Source organism: Phaenicophaeus curvirostris, chromosome W (genome assembly GCF_032191515.1).
Source record: "Phaenicophaeus curvirostris isolate KB17595 chromosome W, BPBGC_Pcur_1.0, whole genome shotgun sequence".
Classification (NCBI taxonomy): domain Eukaryota; kingdom Metazoa; phylum Chordata; class Aves; order Cuculiformes; family Cuculidae; genus Phaenicophaeus; species Phaenicophaeus curvirostris.
In genome coordinates this window covers 1,578,210-1,601,387 of record NC_091430.1, presented here as the reverse complement: position 1 = coordinate 1,601,387, position 23,178 = coordinate 1,578,210, and the positions used below count along the sequence as shown (strand labels likewise).

The following is a 23,178-nucleotide window of genomic DNA, read 5'->3' as shown; positions in this document are numbered from 1 at the left end:
AATTATTATTCCTTTTATTGAGGTGGTTTATAGACTTAAGAACCTGAACAACTCATTTAAAATTTCCTTTTGAGTTGTAATATAAAAATATCATTGGAATACAGCTCAAGTTCAAAACTGTTTTCATAGTTAATCCTAAATGCGTTCTTGAGAAAATGGAAAAACTGATTGAAAGAAACTTTTTTCTTTGTTATCATAAGCACAAGATGCTATTCTGTTTGTGTCTTAGCAAAAGACTGCACCCCATAATTGGTTTCTATGTTTACCACATCTGAAAGTGAAGAGACATAGCAGTTGGGTTAAAGCAGTCCTTTCATAAGAATAAATTTAATATTTTGAGCAGAAAACACAGGATTAACTTAAAATGCCTAAAAGGGAACTTCTTGAAGCAGGTTTGGCAGGTCCTTAATAGCTTGTTTACGGAGTGCTACAAAATGTGTGTTCTACTCCAGTATAATTGAGAAAGAGATGGTGGTGGCAGGGGAAGATAATAAAAGACTTAATATTGCAACAAGTCCTCTATGATTCTTACTAGTATTCAAAGTAACAGTTTATAAAATAATAAAATTCCTGTGTCATTAGAAACTAGAATAATAGAGAATACAAATGGATGTTTATCTGGATAGTTAATACATAGGCGAGTCTCATAAATCTACAAAACAAAAAAAAAAATTCTGGCCACAGGACTAATCCACAGATTTTTAAAAAGTTGCTCAAAATAACAAGTTGTTTTGTGGACAAATCAGACACTTGAAACCGAAGACCTTAGTTTTTTTATATATGCCAATTAGAAGTCATAATGCTGTAGTTTTTATAGCAAGTAACAGAAACTTTGATAATAAACTTTGATAAGTCACATTTTTTGGGGGGTTCTTTCGATGAAATAGGTGTCAAAAATTCTGATGCACTGGCAGAACTTTAGGCTGCAGCTTTAAAGGAACCTCAGTCAGTGCTCCCTAATGATAATATATAGAATCCTGTTGATTTCAGCACTTACTTTAGCTAAATGCAAAAATTCTTTTTAGGATACAAGCCTTTCTTAGAATATCTCACAGTATGAAACTTAAATTTCATCTTGACTGCAGTGTGCTTCCTGATGCCTTGTTCCTGAAGGGTCCCTCATACAGGGGCATAATCACGAGTGACTGAATACATTTTTCGGGCATCTTTTTCTCTTCTTTCATCTTTTTCATAATCATGCAGGCCCATTGTATCTCCTGTGACCACAGTAGGCATTCCTGGTCTAACTCCCAGCAGTCCTAGAGGTCCTGGAGGACCATGAGGATATCCTCCATCTGGTATTCTGCGACGCTCATCCCAGTGATGCTGCTCTTCCTCCATTCTCCTCCAGTACATGTCCTCTTCATATCGCCTGCAGTGTATCAATCAAAGTGTTCTCTTTATATAGTAGTTAATACTTCCAACAATTCCAAATAAGTTCTTGGATGTCCTCACCAACTCATTACTAGTAATCATAAGCAAACACCAGTGAACTCCAGGGGGTAACTAAAATGAACAGTTATTTTGAAAGCAGGCCTGAATTTATAGCAAATAATTCTAGTAGGTCTACATTCCTCAAAAGAATTGAACACTAACAAACAAAACAAATAAAGACCCCAGAGAGGTAATGACAACATAATTTATAACAAGTACAGAGTTCCAAAAACAAGTATTCAAAATAAGTAACTAGAGAAGCAGAGTAAGTTTTACATAATTTAACTGCAGCTTTTTCTCATTCATTGATAAACATTACCTCATTTCCATCCTCCAGCGTTCTTCCTCTTCTCGTCTTCTCCAGTATTCTTCTTTCTGCATCTGTTTCCTCATCTTTTCTTCTTGAATTTTTCTTGCTCGAATACTGGGCTTTACTTCTACTTGTAAGTCTGGGTTTACTTTTTTCTAGTTCAGAAAAACAATGAATGAAACGTTGATTTGCCTCTTGTCATCTCAAGGTTATGGAGTTCTTCTGACATGTTTAACACAAACTACTGGTCTACGATAAAATCAATGGGAGTAAAATGCAGTTAGAGAACTGCACTGAATGAATAGTTGAAGAAGAAAAATCTGTATCCAGTATTGTAAAGGAAAGAAACAGCAGCATATTACAAAGAGCATGATTTCCCTCTTCAACTATAACAGAATAAAGCAATTTCAGATTAAAATCTTACATGAAATACTAAGTAATTTGCTGTTCATTCTGTAGCAAGATGATGAATCTATAGCCTGAAAAAAAATTCATCTTGACTGCAGTGTGCTTCCAGATGCTCTGTTCCTGAAGGGTCCCTCACATAGGGGCATAATCACGAGTGACTGAATACATTTTTCGGGCATCTTTTTCTCTTCTTTCATCTTTTTCATAATCATGCAGGCCCATTGTATCTCCTGTGACCACAGTAGGTTCTTCCTATATAATCTTATACTAATCAAAGCGTACGCCATATGTCAGGGCAGGTGTCTCTCCATTCATGACTAAAAGTCTGCAACGCTTGTTTCTCTAATGTCTCCACAAAGGGTTTATGTTGCTTATCCTGCCAAAAACATTGAGCACTACTATTTACACTATTTGAAATTCATGGTAAAGGACGGCAAGCACCTAACGTGCTTGCATATGTTGTACGAATATTTTAATTTTGCACAGGTTGCCTGAAAACAATGTTCAGAATGTTTAAAGAAAAACCCCAAACCAAAATGCAGTTTCACAGTCTGCATTACTACTTTAAAGACTATACTCCCTAAGAAATAGATTTCTCTAGCTTTTTTTATATGCTGTTTAATCAGAGTACCTACTTTTGACTAGTTTAAAATGTAAGAATGTGTAATCAGTCAGCTGACATCAAGTGGGTTTTCAGATAGAAGCATTAGCATTTCTACTAACCTTATACTGAAGTCTGTGCCGCCTCCCTTTTAAGTGCATCTCCTTGGCATTAGGATCATTAAAACTGCATTCACAAAGTTTACAGTGAAAGCGGATCACCTTTCCTTCATCATTTCTTACCTGGAGAATAAAGTTATAATACGCTAATTCAGTGACATTGGATAATGTCTACCCATCTCCAAACACGCTAAAGAGCTCATGCAGTAACCGAGAGAAGGCAAAATAGAACTTTTGATTCTGACAGGCACACTATTGTGTTTAGTAATGAATGAAGTTCTTCCATTCCAAGGAGTGCATTTTTAAACTCAAGCCTGAACATATCGAGTTGAATAATTACAAGCCTGCAAGTGATGAAAAATTTTCATCAGGCTTCACCCACATATCTCATGCCACCCACGTGAAGAATGCCCCAGTGAGCATGAGAGAAATGGACACAAGCCTTTGCAGGTTCAATACCTTGTCGCTCTTATCTTCAAGGAGGACCCAGGGAATTACAGGCTAGTCAGCCTCGCCTCAGGCCCTGGGAAGATGATGGAGCAGCTAATCTTGGAAGCCTTTTCCGGGCACATTAAGGACAAGAAAACTGTCATCAGTAGTCAACATGACTTCACCAAGGGGAAGTTGTGCTTGATCAACTTGATAAGCTCCTGCAATGAAATGACTGGCCTGCTAGATGTGGAGAGCAGTTGATATTGTCTACCTGGACTTCAGGAAAGCCTTTGACACAGTCTCACATATCCTCATAGACAAGCTGGATGAGTGTGCAGTGAGGTGGATTAAAAGCTGGCTGAATGGCAAGTCCCAGAGGGTGGTGATCAGTAGAATGAAATCTAGTTGGAGGCTAGTAACTAGCAGTGTACCCCAGGGCTCAATACTGGGTCCAGTTCTGTTTAACATCTTCATTAATGATCTGGATGATGGGGTAGTGTACCCTCAACAAGTTTGCTGATGATACAAAACTGGGAGCAGTGGCTGATGCACCAGAGGGTTGCGCTGCCATCCAGAGAGAGAGATCTCAACGGGCTGGAGAAGCAGGCTGACAGGAACTTTGTGAAGTTCAACAGGGGGAAGTGCAAAGTCCCGCACCTGGGAAGGAACAATCCCAGGGACCAATATATGCTGGGGGCCACCCAGCTGGAAAGCAGCTCGGCAGCAAAGGACCTGATGGGTCCCGGTGAACATCAAGTTGAACTTGAGCCAACAATATTCCCTTGCAGCAAAGAAGGCAAATGGCATCCTGGGCTGCGTTAGACAAAGTATTGCCAGCAGGTCGAGGGAGCTGGCTGATCCTTCCTCTCTACTCAGCACTGGTGAGGCCACGCCTGGAGTCCTGTGTCCAGTTCTGGGCTATCCAGTGCAAGGGGGACATGGGCATAGTGGAGAGAGAGTCCAATGAAAGGCCACAAAGATGATAAAGGAACTGGAGCTTCTCTCCTATGAGGAAAGGCTGAGAGAGCTGGGGCTGTTCAGCCCGGAGATGAGAAGGCTCGGGGGGATCTTATTAATATAAATACTTGAAGAAAGGGTGCAAAGACGACAGAGCCAGGCTCTTTTCAGTGGTGCCCAGTGACAGGACCATAGGCAATGGGCACAAATTGAAACACAGGAGGTTCCCTCTGAACATCAAGAAACATTTTTTTTTACTGTGAGGGTGACTGAGCACTGGCACAGGTTGCCTAGGGAACTTGCGGAGTCTCCCTCCTTGGAGACAGTCAGAAGCTGTCTGGACGTGGTCCTGGGCTCTAGGTGGCCCTGCTTGAGTGGGATTGGACCCCTAGAGGTCCCTTCCAACCTCAACCATTCTGTGATTGTTTCATGTTTAATGTGAGGAGCGGCTGAGAGAGCTGGGGTTGTTTAGCCTGGAGAAGAGGAGGCTGAGGGGAGACCTCATTGCTCTCTACAACTACCTGAAAGGAGGTTGTGGAGAGGAGGGAGCTGGGCTCCTCTCCCAAGTGACAGGGGACAGGACAAGAGGGAATGGCCTCAAGCTCCACCAGGGGAGGTTTAGGCTGGACATTAGGAAAAAATTTTTCACAGAAAGGGTCTTTGGGCACTGGCAGAGGCTGCCCAGGGAGGTGGTTGAGTCACCAACCCTGGAGGTGCTTAAGGGATGCGTGGACGAGGTGCTGACGGACATGGTTTAGTGATTGATAGGAACGGTTGGACTTGATGATCCGGTGGGTCTTTTCCAAACTGGTGATTCTACGATTCTATGAAAATAGTCTGCATTTTCATATAAATACCTCCTCCACATAGTCATGGCCCACTGGCTGGACATCGCTTTGCAAGGCAGCAAGAGTTGTAGGAGTCACTGGTTCAGCTGCTGTGTCCGATTTGACTTCCTGTGTTTGTACTGCAGCAGCAGTTGTTGTTTTAACACTTTCAGCCGATTTAATTTATCATAGAATCATAGAACAGTTAGGGTTGGAAGGGACCTTAAAGATCATCCAGTTCCAATCCCCTGCCATGGTCAGGGACATCCCACTAGATCAGGTTGCCCAAGGCCCCATCCAACCTGGCCTTGAACACCTCCAGGGGTGGGGCAGCCACAACTTACCTGGGCAACCTGTTTGAGTGCCTCACCACTCTCACAGTGAAGAAATTCTTCCTTATGTCTAGTCTAAATCTGCCCCTCTCCAGTTTATACCTGTTCCCCCTTGTCCTATCACCACAAGCCTTTATGAATAGTCCCTCTCCAGCTTTCTTGTCTGTCCCCTTCAGGTACTGGAAGGTTGCTATAAGATCTCCTTGGAGCCTTCTCTTCTCCAGGCTGAACAAGCCCGACTCTCTCAGCCTGTCCTCATAGGGAAGGTGCTCCAGCCCTCAGATCATCTTTGTAGCCCTCTTCTGGACCCATTCAGGATTCCAGAACAGAACACAGTACTCCAGATGAGGTCTCACAAGAGAGGAATAGAGGGGCAGAATCACTTCCCTCGACCTGCTGTCCACGCTTCTTTTGATGCAGCCCAGGATACAATTGGCCTTCTGGGCTGCGAGTGCACACTGCCGGCTCATGTTGAGCTTCTCATCGACCAGCACCCCAAGTCCTTCTCTGCAGGGCACCTCTCAATCACGTCATCTCTCAGCCTGTACTGAAATCGGGGATTGCCCCGACTCAGCTGTAGGACCTTGCACTTGGCCTGGCTGAACCTCATGAGGTTCTCAGAGGCCTACTTCTCCAGCCTGTCCAGGTCCCTGTGGATGACGTCCCATCCTTCCGGTGTGGTAACTGTACCACTCAGCTTGGTGTCATCTGCAAACTTGCTGAGGGTGCACTCAATCTCGCTGTCAGTATCATTGATGAGTATATTAAACAGCACCGGTCCCAGTACGGATCCCTGAGGGACACCACTAGTCACAGATCTTCATCTGGACTTTAAGCCATTGACCACTACTCTCTGAATACGACCATCCAACCAGTTTCTTGTCCACCCATCAAATCCATATCTCTCCAATTTAGAGAGGAGGATGTTGTGGGGGACTGTGTCAAAGGCTTTACAGAAGTCTAGATAGTTCACATCCGTCGGTTTACCTGTGTCCACTGCTGCGGTCACCCCATCATAGAAAGCCACTAGGTTGGTCAGATAGGATTTGCCCCAGGTGAAGCCGTGCTGGCTGCTATTAATTGCCTCCATGTCCTCCATGTGCTTTAGTAGAGCTTCTAGGAGGTTCTGTTCCATGACCTTCCCAGGCACAGAGGTGAGGCTGACAGGTCAGCGGTTCCCAGGGTCGTCTTTTCTACCCTTTTTAGAAATTAGTACAATGTTACCCTTCTTCCAGTCACCAGGGACTTCTCCTGACTGCCATGACTTTTCAAATATCATGGAGAGTGGCTTGGCAACCACATCTGCCAATTCCCTCAGGACTCTGGGATGCATCAGGTCCCATAGAGTTATGTATGTTCAGGTTCCTCAGGTGGTCACGAACCTGATCCTCCTCTACTGTGGGATGGTATTATCCCCCTGGTCACCATCTTGCTGTCGCATGACCCAGGAGGGGTGAGGAGAGCAGTTATCAGTTAAGACTGAGGAAAAAAAGTTGTTGAGACCCTCAGCCTTCTCCTCTTTTGCTGTTACGAGGTTACCATTTCCAACCATCAGTGGCGGTACGTTCTCATTGACCTTCCTCTTTTGATTGATGTACCTGTAGAAGCCCTTCACTTCCCTTGCCAAGTTCAGCTCCAGCTGTGCCTTGGCCTTCCTGACTTCCTCCCTACATCCGGGCAGCATGTCTATACTCTTACCAGGTTCGCTGTCCCTGCTTGCACTGCCTGTGCAGTTCCCTCTTCTTCCTTAGTTTAATCAGCAGGTCTTGACTCAGCCATGCTGGTCTTTTCCCTTCCCTGCCTGATTTTCTACATACAGGGACTGAGCGCTCTTACACTTTATGGAAAGCATCCTTGAATATTTTCCAGCTCTGTTCCATTCCCTTGTCCTGGAGGGCCACATCCAAGGGGATTCTATTGAGTAATTGCTTGAAGCCCTGGAATTCTGCTTTCCTGAAATTTAGGGTCTCGACTATACTCCTCACCTGTCCTATATCCCTCTGGACCTTGAACTCCACCAGCATGTGATCACTGCAGCCCAGGCTGCCTCCGATCCTAATATCATTGATGAGTTTGCTTGTATTGGTGACCCTAAGGTCTAGTTTTGCATCTCGTTGGGTGGGAGTCCCTATCAGCTGGACTAAGAAGTTATCCTCAATGCACTCCAGGAGTCTCCTGGATTGCCTACAGCTTGCCGTGCTACTTTTCCAGCAGATGCGGGGTGGTTGAAGTCCCCATGCAGGATGAGAGCTTGTGAGCATGAAGCCTCCTGTAGCTGGAGGAAGACGACTTCATCAGTTGGTTCTCCTTGATCGGGTGGCCTGTAGTATACACCAACCACAAGGTTCCCATTGGTTCATCTGTCTTCAATTCTGACCCACAAGCTATCAACCTGTTCGTGGCTATTCTTCAACGACAGCTCTTCACATTCTATCCCTTTCCTGAGATAGAGGGCAACTCCTCCACCCCTCCTTCCCAGTCTGTCCCTTCTGAGCAGCCTGTAGCTGTCGATAGCCACACTCCAGTCATGGGATTCATCCCACCACGTTTCCGTGATGGCAACTAGATCATAGGTTTTTAGTAGCAAGGTAGCTTCCAGCTCCTCCTGCTTGTTACCCAAGCTGCGTGTATTAGTGTAAAGGCACTTCAGCTGGGCTGCCAGTTGCATCACCTTCCCAGTGGGACCCTTTATTACCTACAAGGTGTTTTAGAGAAATGGCCTCCCTAACACCTGACCCCTGCCACCTGTCCTCCCACTGCTTGTTACAGGGTAGCTTGATGTTGTCCCCCTCCCCCTTCACATCTAGTTTAAAGCCCTATCTGCAAGTCCTGCAAGCTCCTGGGCAAAGACCCTCCTCCCCTTCCAAGAAAGGTGGCTCCCATCCGATACCTGTAATCCCACTGCTGTGTAGGCCATGCCGTTATCAAAACCACCAAAGTTATTGCGGTGACACCAGCCATGGAGACATGTATTAATTGACTGGATCCATCTGAGCTGTGCTATGTCACCACCTGTAACTGGAAGGAGGGAAGAAAAAAAATCACCTGGGCCCCAGATTCCCCCAGTATCTGTCCCAAGGCCCTAAAATCCCTTTTAATCCCCCTTGGGCTTTGTACTGCAGCTTCATCCCCTCCCACATGGAGCAGCAATAATGGGTAATAGTCCGTAGATCTCACCAGGTTGGGAAGTTCCCTTACCTGGGCTCCTGGTGGCACTCCGTGCAGCCCGAGACCTAGACAGCTGCGTGCTTGCCCAGGAGCTCAGTCTGAACTGAATCGCGCCTTCTGGCAGGTGCAGAGGATGCAGCCTTTCGCTGGGTGGACACTGTGGCTGGGCTCCCTCACACTGACCTAGCTTACCTTTTGAGCACAGGAACCGTGCCCTGATCTCACAAACTGATCTCGCAAACTGTTCGAGCGTGCCTCTCTGACAAGCGCACCCCTGTTTGCAGCACTCCCAGAAGACTGTTCAAGTCTCCCGTGGCAGCTTCCAGGACTGCCCCCCCACCACGTCAGCAACCACGTATGAGCCTGGGCTTCCAGCAGTCCAGACCTGTCTGCTGGGCTCCCTCCGGGGTTCCTGGGCTTCCCACGCTCTGTCAAGTGCCCCTCTGCCTTGATCTAGTGCCTGGCTGCAGCACTTACTGTGTCTGCCACTGAACGATGTTGACTGGAGTGTTGTATCCAGTTCTGGAATCCTCAACATAAAGAAGATATGGAACTGTTGGGACGGGCCTAGAGGAGGGCTACAAGGATGATCTGAGGGCTGGAGCACCTCTTGTACAAGGACAGGCTGAGAGAGTTGGGCTTGTTCAGCCTGGAGAAGAGAAGGCTCCGAGGAGACCTTATAGCAACCTTCCAATACCTGAAGGGGGCCTACAAGAAAGCTGGGGAGGGACTGTTCACAAAGGCTTGCCGCGATAGGACTAGAGGCAATGAGCATAAACTGGAGAGGGGGCAGATGTAGACTGGATATGAGGAGGAATTTCTTCACCATGAGTGTGGTGAGGTACTGGAACGGGTTGCCCAAGGAAGTTGTGGATGCCCCATCCCTGGAGGTGTTCAAGGCCAGGTTGGATGGGGCCTTGGGCAGCCTGATCTAGTGGGATGTGTCCCTTCCCATGGCAGGGGGTTGGAACTACGTGATCTTTAAGGTCCCTTCCAGCCCCAACTATTCTATGATTCTATATACCAAGCTCCAAAACGCTTGAGGTCGGCCTCTAATCTCTCCATGTACTTTCTACCAGAGGCCCCAGTTGGGGCTGTTATCCCTGACTGAGGTGTAAAGCATATTTTTCATATATCTTGTCCTGTCTCAACTGGTCCAAGTGCTACTGCAAGAACTATCTCCCATTTAATTTGTTCAAAGGCTTGTTGCTGCTCAGGGCCCCATTCAAAGTCATTCTTCTTTTGGGTCACTCAGTAGAGAGGTCTTATGATCAGACTGTAACCTGGAATATGCATTCGCCAAAACACCACCACACCTAAGCTGCCTTGTGTTTCTCCTTTGCAAGTTGGTGGGGACATAGTTGCTGTTTTGTTGATCCCAGTGTGATCAAAGACTTTGGTTTGCACCAAGCAAAAATAATTACAGATTGAACGAAGAACTGACCCTGACTTGCTCTCGAGATCTCAAGCCATCCTTCCCCAAGGTCAAATGTGCAAAGGAATTTCTACAAGCGAGTTCTGGAGAACCAGTCTATGGAGATGCCTAGTGGGGTAGGAACAGCACAGGTGCCTGGATGCACATTGAGGAGGCCATAGGGTGCATCGGTAAGTGAGGCAGCAGCAGCTCTCCCATGTCCCCTCTCTAACTTCACCCTCAATGGCCAGTTGTGGCATTATCCAGCTGAGGAGCAGGCAGGTGACAGTCCCTCCTTGGTGCTGTGTTCTCCCTGCAAACTGTTGAAGAGGACATCCCAGCCAGGAGACAAGACACATGGTAGTGCCAAAGAGTTTGCAAAAGGTATAAAACTGGCACCTGAAACCCTTTCCTTGGGGGAGGAAAGATGGCCACCTTACCTGATGGATGGGTGGATGTGCCTGGACCTCTCTTCCCCCACCAAGGAGGGACATATGGTAAGAATTGCACCTCTGCCTCTGTTGCATGTTTTCCCAGGAAAATAACTACTAACCTGAGTTTCAATTGTTACTTGTTCCATATATATATATATATATATATGCGCTAATCATTAACCGGTTATAAGTGTTTAAGTGCTAAGGCAGCCAGTGAATTTATCAAGGCAATCCAAAATTGTTTTCATCTGTCACTTGAATTAAATCACTTACTGCCTCCAGCATTGGGAAATTGTCTCTCTGACAGGCACTGCTGCAAGGCTGCTGGCCCTTCTTATGGGTGGGAACCACACTTATTAACCCTGTGAGTACAATTCTAGTTCCCTTTGGTATAAAGCGAGGAGGCATAGGCGTCCAAGCCATTACTTGTATTGCTGTCTTAAAGTCGGCATCAGTCACTTCTGGTAAAACAAGCAATCTTTGTGACAGGCACTGCTGCAATTAACAGTACACTAAGTCTGCTTTTGCATTCTCTAAGGCTCATTGTTTAAGCAAAACTTCTCTAGCGGCAATATTGCCTGCCTGCTTATTCAAGGCCTCTTGTAGTTTGTCTAGAAAAGTCATGTAATAAACGCCATTTTCCACATTTCTTTTTTATCACAAATACAGGTGCGTTCCAAGGACTATTAGTCGGGACTATATGCCCTTGATCTATTTGCTCCTCCATTAACTTTTGCAATGCACCCAATTTTTCACTCATTCATGGTTCCAACTCCTATTCCCATTGCACTTAGCACATCTCTCCCCCACAAGATTAGTGGAACATGCACAAGAAAGGGTTGCACTACAGCCATTTTAAGATGTTCTGGCTTTCCCCCTTTTTAAACTTAATGTGCACTTCAACATAGGACGCTGAGTTTGTAACGACTGAACCCAATGTATTTCAGGGACTCCCGTGGACCCATAACCTTGCGAGCCATGCTTTCTAGAGTCAGCTTGGAACATAGCTGCTTTGAACAAAACTAATTGTGCTCTCCGGCTATCCTTTGGATTAACACTGGTGGAGACGGTGTCCATACCATTGCTTGAATTATTCCAGTAAAGTCTGCATCTATGACCCTGGGTAAAACAAAGATTCCCAACCGAGTTATTGATGATAACTAATAACAAGGCAGTAAAGCCACTCCCCAATGGTCCTTTTACATTCTGTGGCATTGTGTAAACTGCGGATGATTGCAGCACAACTGCGATGGTGGTGATCACGTCTATCTCGGTGCTGCCTCTGGTTCTTGCTCTGAGGTGAGAGCTGCTGCTTGCCATGGAGGTGTCTGTGTCAGCACGTGCCTCTGAACCCTGCTTTGCTCCTGGTTTTCCAACAATGCTGTCCCCTTCTTATCTCGTTTTGATCTACACCAACTGGCAAAATGTTTACCCTTTCCACACCGAGGGCAGATTTTAGGCCCTCTATCCTGGCGTTGCATGTGGCAGTCTCTTTTAAAATGTCCCTCCTTACCACATCTATAACAGAACGTCTTTCTGTCCTGGTTTGCATTCAGGGCGGCAGCCATGAGCTGTGCTTGATAGGCGAATGACCTCAACTTACTATTGTAGGATTTTTCAGACTGCACAATATCTTTCTGCATTCATCATTAGGATATTTTACGGTTTTGCTTGGTTGTCTCCCTGCTTGTTGAGCGCATCCTTCAATCTGTCTATAAATGCCACATTCGGGTCATGCCTGTTTCAGCTTTCCGACATCTGGCGTCTTTATAAGCGTTTGATAAGCAAAAAGTTGTGCCTGATGTAAAATCGCATTATTTAAACTGGCTTGATTCTTGAACTGCTACCAACGTCATTTAATCAGGTTATTTCTTATTGTGATCTGTTGCAGTTCCTTCTGTAATGTTGAAACTGCCTGAGTTACAGAAAGTGAGTCTAGCCACAGCAGCGGTAGAGCAGTTAGTCCTTTCTCTTTTGCAGCTTTTTGAATCTCCTTTATCTCTTCATGACTAACTGGACTGGCATCCTGTGAATAAATCTCAGAACAAGTTTGTAGCAGTTTAAGGTCACCCCACCGATGCAGGTAGAAATAAATTGGAGTTCTCTCGGACCTGGATCAAAGGGGTTGTCAGCAGTTGCTGATGGTCCTGCACTCAGTTCAGAATACAGAATATCAGTGTCCTGTCTCTTTCTTTCCTTGGTTCTTAAGTGTTTTAATGATTCACTCATTAACCTCCAGGTAGATAATAGGCTTAGCATCACAAGGTCTTCCCTGGTAGCCCCGTCCCACAATTTAACTCCCGCGGCGTCCCAGACTTCTATACATGAGTCACATCTAAACCTGGATCCTGACCCTGTATCCATTTCAACAAAGCCCTGAGTTGTTGCTCAGCATACTTAACTCCCTATTTCTTCAAACTTGATTTTAAGATATCAAGTGTAGACCGCTTTTCTGTGGACATTGAAGACCCCATTATTCCCGAGTTCTCAGCTGCTCACCTTCTTTAAGGAGTTACTCGTCTGGACTGCTTCAGTGCTTCTCACTGGCTTTATTTGTTCAACCGAGCATCGCTACCGTATTCTGCGGTTCCTGGGCTTCCTCCTCTCTGGCAAGTGCCCTTCCGCCTTGATCTAGTGCCCAGCTGCAGCACTTACCATGTCTGCCTCTGAACCACGTTGATTAACTGTTGCTGGTGGCTTTGCCACATTTCAATCTCCCGCGGCGGCTTCCGAGACCCATTTCTTCTAGTTTACTTCCTTTTGCCTGAAGCTTATTACCACCTACAAATCAAAAAAGTTAAATCATTAACTTTCATTAAATGAGACTATGTTTACACATGATGTGTGTTTCTGTCTTTCTATTAAAAAGACTTATGTTGAATTGACTTACTCCACAAATATCCTAATGTGGAAAATAAAATATCTTGCAATCTTAAGTCACATGGAGTTATTATCTGGCAAAATAGATAGCAATGTATCAAAGTTTTGCATTTTCTCAATATTGTTAATGTGCAATAAATAAAGCAAGCTTTCTGCTTTCAGTTTAATTTTTTACAAAAAAAAAAATCCTCAAAACTTTTTTTTATTAGAAAAGGCCAATAGCTGGAAATGAAAAAGGACAAAAGCAAAGTGTTCTCCAGAAGATAATTTAGTATTTGTTTCTTAAATGCTCTTAACTCTCTGTCATTCTTGGGCTGATAAATCACAGCAAATCCAGGCCTTCTATCAGTGTCGCTATATAAAAGTAACAAGTGTGGATTCTGCTAGTTTAGATCTACTTATAATCCAAGTTCTCATCTAAGTTTTTCTTTTTTTTTGTGGAAGAAGGTTGCTCGTTTGCAAAACTATATTAAATAGCTTTTTAATTTAGACAAACCTTTTTGGTTGCATAATGGGAGAAAAATGTTTTGTTAAGTGGACACCAATACTTCATTAATTGCTGTTGATCATCAGTTTTTGCCTCCTAGCCAGCTTCTGACTTTAAATCATTTTAGGTGTGCTGCCATCTATTTTCACTTTGGAAGCCCATATTTCTTTTTCTATATAAAATCCACTGCTACAGTTTCCTTGTTGAAGATGTTGTGCAGTTCAGAAAAGATTTTTAATTGCTTCTTGAATATTTGAGTTTTTGAAAAGGGGAATAAAAATTACTAACAGTAATGTGAAATAATTGATACAGATATTTTAATAATTAATATGTAGTAGCGATGGCTAACTTTTTGGACTTTTTGTTGATGGTGTTCTAATACAACTTAGCCAAATGTAAGTGTTTAGGCTGGACTTCTCCAGCCTAAATATCTACCTAGGATTATACTTCTTTTAAAGCTATACTATAATTTAATTGATTTTATGAGCTATACTATAGCTTAATTTGTGGTGTAGAATTGGGCAGGGAGATCTTAATAACCGTGATGCCTTAGTGTTTTGGAATGAGGACTTAGAATTTGCAAATGGGAAAAAGACTTTTACATGTTATACTGTCTCAGGATCACAGTTCTGAATGTACACAGCAATATTAATTGTTGACACCATGAAAATAGCTGCAGTGTTAGTCTTATGTCCAGCTTGCAAAGTATCAAAGCAAAACATGCATCTGTCTTGTGAAAACTTCATTTCACTCGGTGAAAGGAGTTCTGTATACCAGACAGCAACATGGACAAGGCTAATTTTTGCTGTGGCTTTTTCTCAGGGATGAATTCTGCAAATTTGTGAGCCAGTGTGGCCCTTGACTCCACAGAAAATCGGATGTAGACTGTAAACTGTCTGTGGCTTGGATAGTGAAAACAGTGAAACAGAAATCAGAGACAGAAGATGAGTATTGAAGAATGTTGTTTCTAGAAAATATAAATTAAAGTGAGCTTGGTGGGGAAGCACTGTTACTATCAGCTAAAGAAATAGGTGTGTTATGAATGAAATACTTTTTAGATTAAAATCTCTGGCAGAAGAGGTATTATTAGAGCAATGCAGCAGAGTAAGATTTGAGCTGCCAAGTCCTTTGCCTGTAACTTCTTAAATTAAAGAATGATGTTTATTTTGATAGTACATTAAAACAGTATAAGAATTGTAATATGAAGTTACCTTGAATTGAATGTTCACAAACTGGATTTACTTTAAGTAAATGTTGGTTTCATTTGCTTTTAAAATTGAATCTTTCATAAACTAAGGAAAAAATTCTTGACAGGGAGGGTACTCAGGAGCTGGAAGAGGTTGTCTAGAGCAGTCTTGCAATCTCCATTATTAGAACCTGACTGGACACAAAGCCCCAAGAAGCTTAATGTAACTTTGAAATTAGCTGTGCTTTGAGCTCAGGGTTAGAACATGACCTCCAAATCTTTGTTTCAACCTAAATTATTCTGTGATTTTTTAAGCCCCACCGGTTAGTAAAGCCAGATGGACTGTGTATCTTTTCATATCAAGAGTGCTAGAATTCCTTTAACTCAAGGATGCTAATGAGGATATTAGAATTTATTTTGGGAAAGAAAAGAATTGACCTACAAAGAAAACTCATTAAGTTACCAAGTCAATCAGTTAGCTTCTCTGTCCGCTTGTAATTTGGTTCAACTTTTTCCTGCTATATTGGGGGATTAAGCTAAACCAAATTACTTACTTTGTTGTGGTGAAGAACACACATGTGGTTTGTTACCATAGCTCAGCTGACATACTGTATTTCATTGTTGCTCTAACAACTTGATCAGGTGCCTGTCTTTTGGAGGCTTATTTATTTGGATTAAGTTGAAATGCTTGATGTGGTGCAGTATGGAAAATTATTACTTAAGGTAGAGATTAGTAAAAGAATTGTAGAGAAGGAGCTGGTAGAGGTGGTTAGTAGAATTAGAAAAGTGATTATCAAATAGAAATAATTGCAGTGGAGTACCCTAGGGATTGGTGTTGAGTCTTACTGAGTATTTTCGTATGGTGTGTCGTGATAGTTGATGCAAGGGAAATATTGTAAATACACAGGTAACTTTACAAGAAGCTGCTCTGAGGAAGCTAGACTGTTTGGAAAGAAAGCAGTCTAGAGCAGAGTGGGTAGCACAGCTGAAACTTTCATCTGAAATGATGCTTACAATTCTTTCCACCTGTAGTCAAGAAAGAAGAGTAGATAATACTAGGATAGGTGCAAAGAAAGATTGGTGGAATAGCAAGTATGGCAAAATAGTCTGAGAGGAGGCAAGTTCACATCAACAAATGTGGTGAGGCACTGATCACCAAACAAGGATTAAAAACTCTTGGAAGTTAAATGAAGTTGGCAGAAAAAATCTTTTGATATAAATTAATTATATGAAAGTGTCTGATAATCATTATGTTAAAGGTTCTCAGTAAGACCATGGGGAGCAAAAGAGACATCATAAATTTAGAAAAGATATTGTCGTGAATATCTGTAACATAGAATCATAGAATCATTAAGGTTGGAAAAGACCTCTAAGATCATGAAGTCCAACCATCAGCCCAACCCCACCGTGCCTACTAAACCATGTCCTGAAGTGCAACATCTACATGTTTTTTTAACCCTTCCAGGGATGGGGACTCCACCACTGCCCTAGGCAGCCTCTACCAGGGCTTCACCACTCTTTCAATAAAGAAATTTTTCCTAATATCCCATCAAACCCTCCCCTGGCACAACTTGAGGCCGTCCTCTCTCTTCCTATGGCTTGTTACATAGAATCATAGAATGGTTTGGGTTGGAAGGGAGCTTAAAGATCATCTAGTTCCAACTCCCCTGTCATGGGCAGGGACACATCCCACTAGATCAGGTTACCCAAGGCCCCATCCAACCTGGCCTTGAACACCTCCAGGGATGGGGCAGCCACAGCTTCCCTTGGCAACCTGTTCAAGTGCCTCACCACTCTCAGAGTGAAGAAATTCTTCCTTATGTCTAGTCTAAATCTGCCCCTCTCCAGTTTATACCTGTTCCCCCTTGTCCTATCACCACAAGCCTTTATGAATAGTCCCTCTCCAGCTTTCTTGTAGGCCCCTTTCAGGTACTGGAAGGTCGCTATAAGATCTCCTTGGAGCCTTCTCTTCTCCAGGCTGAACAAGCCCAACTCTCTCAGCCTGTCCTCATAGAAAAGGTGCTCCAACCCTCTGACCATCTTTGTAGCCCTCCTCTGCACCCGTTCCAACAGCTCCATATCCTTCTTATGTTGAGGAGAGAGAAAAGAATGTATAGGAGAAGAGACCAACACCCACCTCGCTTCAACCTCCTTTCAGGCAGTTGTAGACAGTGATGAGGTCTCCCCTCAGCCTCCTCTTCTCCAGACTAAACAACCCCAGTTCCCTCAGCCCTCCTCACAAGACTTGTACTGTAATCTTATACATAGTGTAACATAACTTTTAAAAAGGAAGAAGCAGTCAATTCTAGAATATTTTCCTTGCAGTCTTGCAAACTTGATCACTGCATGATGTTGCAGAAGCAAGGGGAACAGGTTTGGTCATAAAACTGTTTTAGCCTTAGAAATAAAATTATTTTGGCTGTTAATTCTATAACATGATGAGAAAGTTTGATACAGAAACAGCACCAAAGAACTGAAAATGTCTGCAGCAGAACCTTGTTAATAGCCCTGCTCAGACAGCTTTAATCATATATATCATGAGAACAAAAGCATTTTCTTTGATAAACTGACTGATGCTGTTTACCTCATAGTGTGTTGTGAACACTGTATTGCATTTTGTAATAGTAACTTAAGCACCATTTCATGAAATTTGAGAGCCAAATTAATGCTTCCTGGACAGGTCCCTGTTCTTTTTCCCCTTCCCATTTTTTCCCCCCCGCTTTGATACCTCTAACTTATGTGGGCTCTAGCACTCAGCAGACTCTTTTGTGAGCTCTGACGTTTCTAACATTTCTACCATGTTAGAAAATGAGCCCAGCAAAAAAAAAAGAAAAAAAATTCTCATATTTGTCTGCTAGATTAATTAGTTAAATCAGCGCACTGCATAGCTTGACGAGTAGCAGAACTAGCACTAGGGGTGGAATAGGATGGCATAGCCAGGTTTGGTACATGGGAGGAAGGAAGAATAAGACTGACAAAACAGAGGAATTGCCTATATAAGGTCTGACACCCCCACCCCCCCCAGACTGCACCTGTAACTCTTTATTTAACAAATTAAGCAAATCAACCATGCTCACCTTCACAACAGTTCCCTTCTGAGCTGATACTCGGCTGCATCTGATGCTGCCCACGTCCAAAGCAATTCCACAGATCACTCTCTGAAAGGCTGTTGAGGATCTCCATCCGTTTAGCTTTCACGTCTTCTGCTGACAAAAAAACAGGTTCCTTTGAGCACCGACTTGATCTTTGGGCTCTTCACCGCACACCTCAGTCAATAGTTGAGAAGTTTCTTTTGCGGATTTGTTCAGTTTCACAAGAAACTTGATGTTCACTCTTGCACACTGACATTTTCCGACTGAGGGTAAGGCAACATCTGTATTTCAACACGCGTCCACTTGCACTGAGTGAAGGGGTCGAGCTGAGCCCTGTCTCACTGTGACAGGTTAGAGCATGTTCTAGAACCATATCTCTGTCTCTCCTCTCCCACTCTTGGTTCCCCAGCTATAGGGTTAGTCTCAGGTTTGTCGTGTCAGACCTTGTAGATCAATATAGGACAATAATATTAGTTTCAGTTCAAATAATTAAGCCATCATTTTTTATTTTTGTTGTTAATATTTACTCATTCTGAGTAAATAGCCACATATTAATGTCCTACCTGGAAATTTAAGATAAACAGATTAGTCTCAGCATGTGCCTGGAAGAGCTCTGGTAGCAGTTGTCTTGTTCCATATGACTGTTCTTTTGATGCTTCATATTGTGAGGCAGTGGACTTCTGTATGAGTGAGTGGGGCCTGCTTTTATAATTCTAAAGATTTGTGGGAAAAGTCCTTTATCAGAGATGTGTATTTAAAGTGTCTCTGTCTTAAATTTAAGAGTTCTGAGCTAATTTTCACAGAAATCTTTAAAATCTCATTGTTTCAATGATGTTTACTGAAAAACATCATGCAAGTGCATGTCAGTAATGAACTCTCATAGAAAAGTAATTTTTATTAATTTTCTAGGTATGTCAGTTTTACTGAAGAACTACTAAAACACTTGAAAACTTATCAGTCATGAAAAGATTAACAGTGTAAGGTTTCTGTATTATTTTGAAATTAAGATTTGGCCTCTTTTCAAGGAGTGAAATACAACACCTCCCACACCGCCCTGCTAAGAAGAAAGTCATCACCTGCATGATATATCTGCATCCACAGAAACTTCAAAATTATACAGCCTTTTTAATGGGGGCGTAAGAGAGATATTAAAACCCATTAAAGTGTATGCATAGATAGATAGCTGCTTCAGGTTTGTAGAAGTATTAATGAAATCTGGGATTTTTAAATGTTTAGGCATTAGCTAAATGTTGAATTAATCTAATTATTTACTTACTGTCTTTTTTCAATATAGCCAGCAGCCAGCTTCGGGTGTAGCCTATTCCCATCCAACGACAGTTGCTAGCTATACTGTCCACCAGGCACCAGTTGCTGCACACACTGTTACTGCAGCCTATGCTCCAGCAGCAGCTACAGTTGCCGTAGCCAGGCCTGCTCCAGTAGCTGTTGCAGCTGCTGCAACAGCTGCTGCTTATGGAGGCTATCCTACAGCGCACACAGCTACAGATTATGGTTATACACAGAGGCAACAAGAAGCTCCACCACCACCACCTCCTGTCACTACGCAGAATTACCAGGTGTGTTTGTTTAAAAAACAGATTACTTGTGTGATTTTGAAATTATATATTAAAAGGAGGAAGCATGTTTGGATAAGAGAGTGCGATGATATTTATATTTTTTCTTCCATGAATCACAGTTTGAATGCATCTCAAATTACTTAGTAGCTAAAACTGATAGCATGTGAAGTGAGTGCAGTCTCATATGGTATGTATAGAGGATTATCAGCAGTAGTAATGCTAGAGCTGAGATTTAGGCATTCACACAATAAGCAATGAATTGACATTTATCTCTAAATGATTTTGTGAACTACTGCTGAAATACTTGTCTCAGCTAACCTAAATGTTCAAGTGGCATGTGGTAAACTGGATCATGGAACTGATTTATATGAAAAGGTGTTCCAATAAAATTTTTCAGTGGGAGATAGAAATAGTTCCCTTGTCAGATTACCCTATGAGAGAAACTACCCTTTGGTTAAGTTTTGTGTACCGTACCTTTGTGAGACCACTGCCTAACCTTGTGTGGCTACAGACTTATACAAAAGGGAGCTGTTTTCTGCTTTCATCTTGCCCTAACCTTTGCTGACACTTCCTTGTGTTGAATCTAGCAGTTATCAGCATTTGGGTGAGTCAGTTCAGGATAAGGATCCCACAGAAAACTAACCAACCAAAAAAGGAGTACCAGCTTCCCACAGGATTGACAGGCTTCTGCAGAACTTCCTCGGTTCAGCACAGTTGTGATGCCAGTGCAAGAGATGGAGGTGGGATCATGTAGGGCTGTGAAGAGAGATGTGATAGTACCTCAGACAACTTCCCATTCTTACACTGGCTTAAATATCATGAAACAACATCCTGTTAGTGACTTGTATTCCACTTCAGTTCAAGAATCAAGAAACTTAGCGGTACAAATCAGAGTGCTGCATCATTTTTTGCAGTTGGAAGATTTCAGTCTGTAGATGTTATCTTGGGAATTATCTAACATAAGTGTTTACTCCTGTTCAGTTTTTAAGAGTGAGAAGATGCGTTTTTTCTGTCTGTCTAGATTAAGACAATGCAAGGCATATATGCACATCAGTAACCCTAGCCCATTGGTTTTGATCAGAAAGCTTAGATGCAGAAAGATGCATGGGTTTACATGGCTAGGTAGTTTCCCATTGGAAATGTGAGCTTTATTTGTATTTTTATCAGCTTTTTTTTTCTACATTAGCATTTGTTGTTCAGTCTTAAGTGGATATTTCTAGGACGGTGTGTTTATGCACAAGAGTTATCAAGCTCTTATGATGTGGCTCATATTTAAAATGTACATTTACTATGAGATAGAGGACATTGAAATAATATGTCCCTTGTAGTAATTCTTTAACTTTTTACTCTTAAACTTATCAAGGCATTATGTAGATTCTAATTGGTATTAGAACTATGCTGTTGCTGTATGTTATAAATTCCTTTGTACAGCTTTTATAATTTGTTACATATGGTAATGAATCAAAACATAGGAGTCTTTCCAGTAGCATGTTTACTCATAATTAAAATGTCATTAAACTAGTCAGTTATTAAATGCGTTCAGACAGAGTCCCCTAAATTAAAGAAAAATAATTATGCTTTACAGAGGTTGGATGAAAATGATCTTATTGTTATATTTCTTTGAAATAAAAAGAAATTTTATACATTAGTACATTTCAACTAATGTAGTTTCTGTCTTGCTACCCCTCAGTTGATCAACTCTTTATGCTTGGCTATAAATATGGTGAGGATGGGAGAATATATGTACATGCATATAGTGTCTTCCAAGCCCTTCTAAGCTTACTAACAGTCTCCTGAGTTCTGGTGGTGTTGAATCAACTACTTGCCTTGCCCTTACAAACTAGGTATGGTTTCCCAATGGAATAGTTTATACACCAAAAAGTAAAGAAGGTTTTAAAAGTATAACTTTCATGCTCTAAAAAATATAAATGAGAAAAGTATTGTTGATGATGGGATTTTCAAAGCCAATAAACAGTCATGTTTGTAAACTTGTGAATTTATTGTGGTTTGTAGAGAACTGTGGTGCTTTTTTTCCTTCATATTTTACAGGAATGTAATCTGATACAGTCATTATGAAAAACTAGTGAGAATACTTGCTTTTTGCTAACAAAAATAATTTGGAAGGGAAAGTCATTTAATAGCATTAGGTTAATTCCTATATTAATTCAGAAAAAGACCACGAGGGTTGTCTTCAGGCCTGAAGTATCTATAAACATAAGTTTAATTTCTGTAATGCATATATTAGTATATACTGTATCTGTAAATGTTTTTCTTTTAAATCTACTTTAGTACAATAGAAGAACATTCTTTGATTCTGCTAATTATTTTTATTACTCCAGATATATACTTAGGGAGAAATTTGCTGGGTTTTATTTTTTGAATTCTTAGGATTCCTATTCTTATGTTCGGTCTACTGCCCCAGCTGTAGCCTATGACAGCAAACAATACTATCAACAACCAACAGCGACTGCTGCAGCTGTGGCTGCTGCTGCCCAGCCACAACCTTCAGTAGCTGAATCATACTACCAAACAGGTGGGTGGCATGATTCAAACTCCTGTTATTAGACACAATCTGTGCACTATTTTAATACCTTAAAAATATGTCTTTGAATATTTCACATTATCCATATATATATGTATTTAGTTTTGACGTGTCATCATATCGAAGAATTTGCTGCACCTAGAACTTGAACATTATTGTGACATTGCCATAAGTAACTATCTTTGAGGTTTGGATTGTTATTAAATAAACTCAAACAGTACTTCTAGACAGCACAGTTTAAAATACAGTGTGAGCTGTGACACAGTTAAACAGTTGTGTGGTATATGGTAGGCAATACATAACCATTACTGTAAAAAAATCCAAACAAAACAAAAGCAATGAACAACCACATTAAAACAAAAAACACTTGTTATGTGTTTATTCCCCAGCATATCATTAAGTATCACTTAATATGATTTGCATTTCATCCAACTAAAATATATCAATGTTTGTACACATCTATTTTCTATCCTAATCAGCTCCAAAAGCAGGATATAGCCAAGGGGCAACTCAGTATACCCAATCCCAGCAAACACGACAAGTGACAGCTATAAAACCTGCAACACCAAGTCCAGCAACAACTACATTTTCTATATATCCGGTATCCTCTACTGTGCAGCCAGTAGCAGCTGCAGCTACTGTTGTTCCATCCTATACTCAAAGTGCAACGTACAGTACTACAGCGGTTACTTACTCTGGTAAGAATTTTGCATATGATGTTGCTGGGATCTTTGCAACTGTTACAGGAGAGGATTTAAATACTCAGAATTTTAGCTTTTTGTGTTCAATTACATCATAGTCTACTGAGAAGTATCAACCAGTTAAATCATAATAATGGCAAAGTATTTTGATGTATCTTTAAAAGAGATATGTTTGTGTATGTCTATTTTGCTACACGTGAGAATATACAAAGCACTGACATTGCTATGTGCATGGTATGACTTACTGTAAGGTTTGGAGAGAAAAGATGGGGGATAG

The 23,178-nt window shown here is 42.1% G+C and overlaps 2 protein-coding genes and 1 non-coding gene across 8 annotated transcripts in view; 2 read left to right on the top strand and 1 right to left on the bottom strand.

Annotated features, from left to right (window-relative positions):
* The window catches only part of LOC138732936 (zinc finger RNA-binding protein-like), a 57,748-nt gene that overhangs the window by 1,200 nt on the left and 33,370 nt on the right, over positions 1 to 23,178 (top strand). For all 6 annotated transcript variants that reach the window (XR_011339341.1, XM_069879724.1, XM_069879725.1 and 3 more), the window contains exons 3-5: positions 19,376 to 19,658; positions 22,047 to 22,191; positions 22,680 to 22,898. Coding sequence is in view for 5 of the 6 variants with exons in the window: in XM_069879724.1 (XP_069735825.1) it covers positions 19,376 to 19,658; positions 22,047 to 22,191; positions 22,680 to 22,898 (647 nt within the window). In the remaining variant the exon portion in view is untranslated. The remainder of the gene's footprint in view (positions 1 to 19,375; positions 19,659 to 22,046; positions 22,192 to 22,679; positions 22,899 to 23,178) is intronic.
* On the bottom strand, positions 1,120 to 5,266 carry LOC138732934 (zinc finger RNA-binding protein-like). The gene is made up of 4 exons (XM_069879721.1): positions 5,119 to 5,266; positions 2,876 to 2,995; positions 1,754 to 1,899; positions 1,120 to 1,372 (listed from the first exon to the last, which is right to left on the bottom strand). Exons 2-4 carry the CDS (start codon positions 2,912 to 2,914, stop codon positions 1,120 to 1,122), a joined length of 438 nt encoding a protein of 145 aa, XP_069735822.1. The 5' UTR covers positions 2,915 to 2,995; positions 5,119 to 5,266.
* Positions 17,317 to 17,433, top strand: LOC138732955 (small nucleolar RNA SNORA66). Its single transcript, XR_011339350.1, has one exon. It is a non-coding gene; the product is annotated as a small nucleolar RNA SNORA66 (small nucleolar RNA).

Bases quoted from the DNA above. Each gene is read 5' to 3' on its own strand.
- LOC138732934 (XM_069879721.1), bottom strand. From the start codon at position 2,914: ATGCACTTAAAAGGGAGGCGGCACAGACTTCAGTATAAG. The intron at 1,900-2,875 runs GTTAGTAGAAAT...TTTCTGAACTAG, and splicing joins GGCACAGACTTCAGTATAAG to AAAAAAGTAAACCCAGACTT. The intron at 1,373-1,753 runs GTAATGTTTATC...GATACACTGCAG, and splicing joins CGCTGGAGGATGGAAATGAG to GCGATATGAAGAGGACATGT.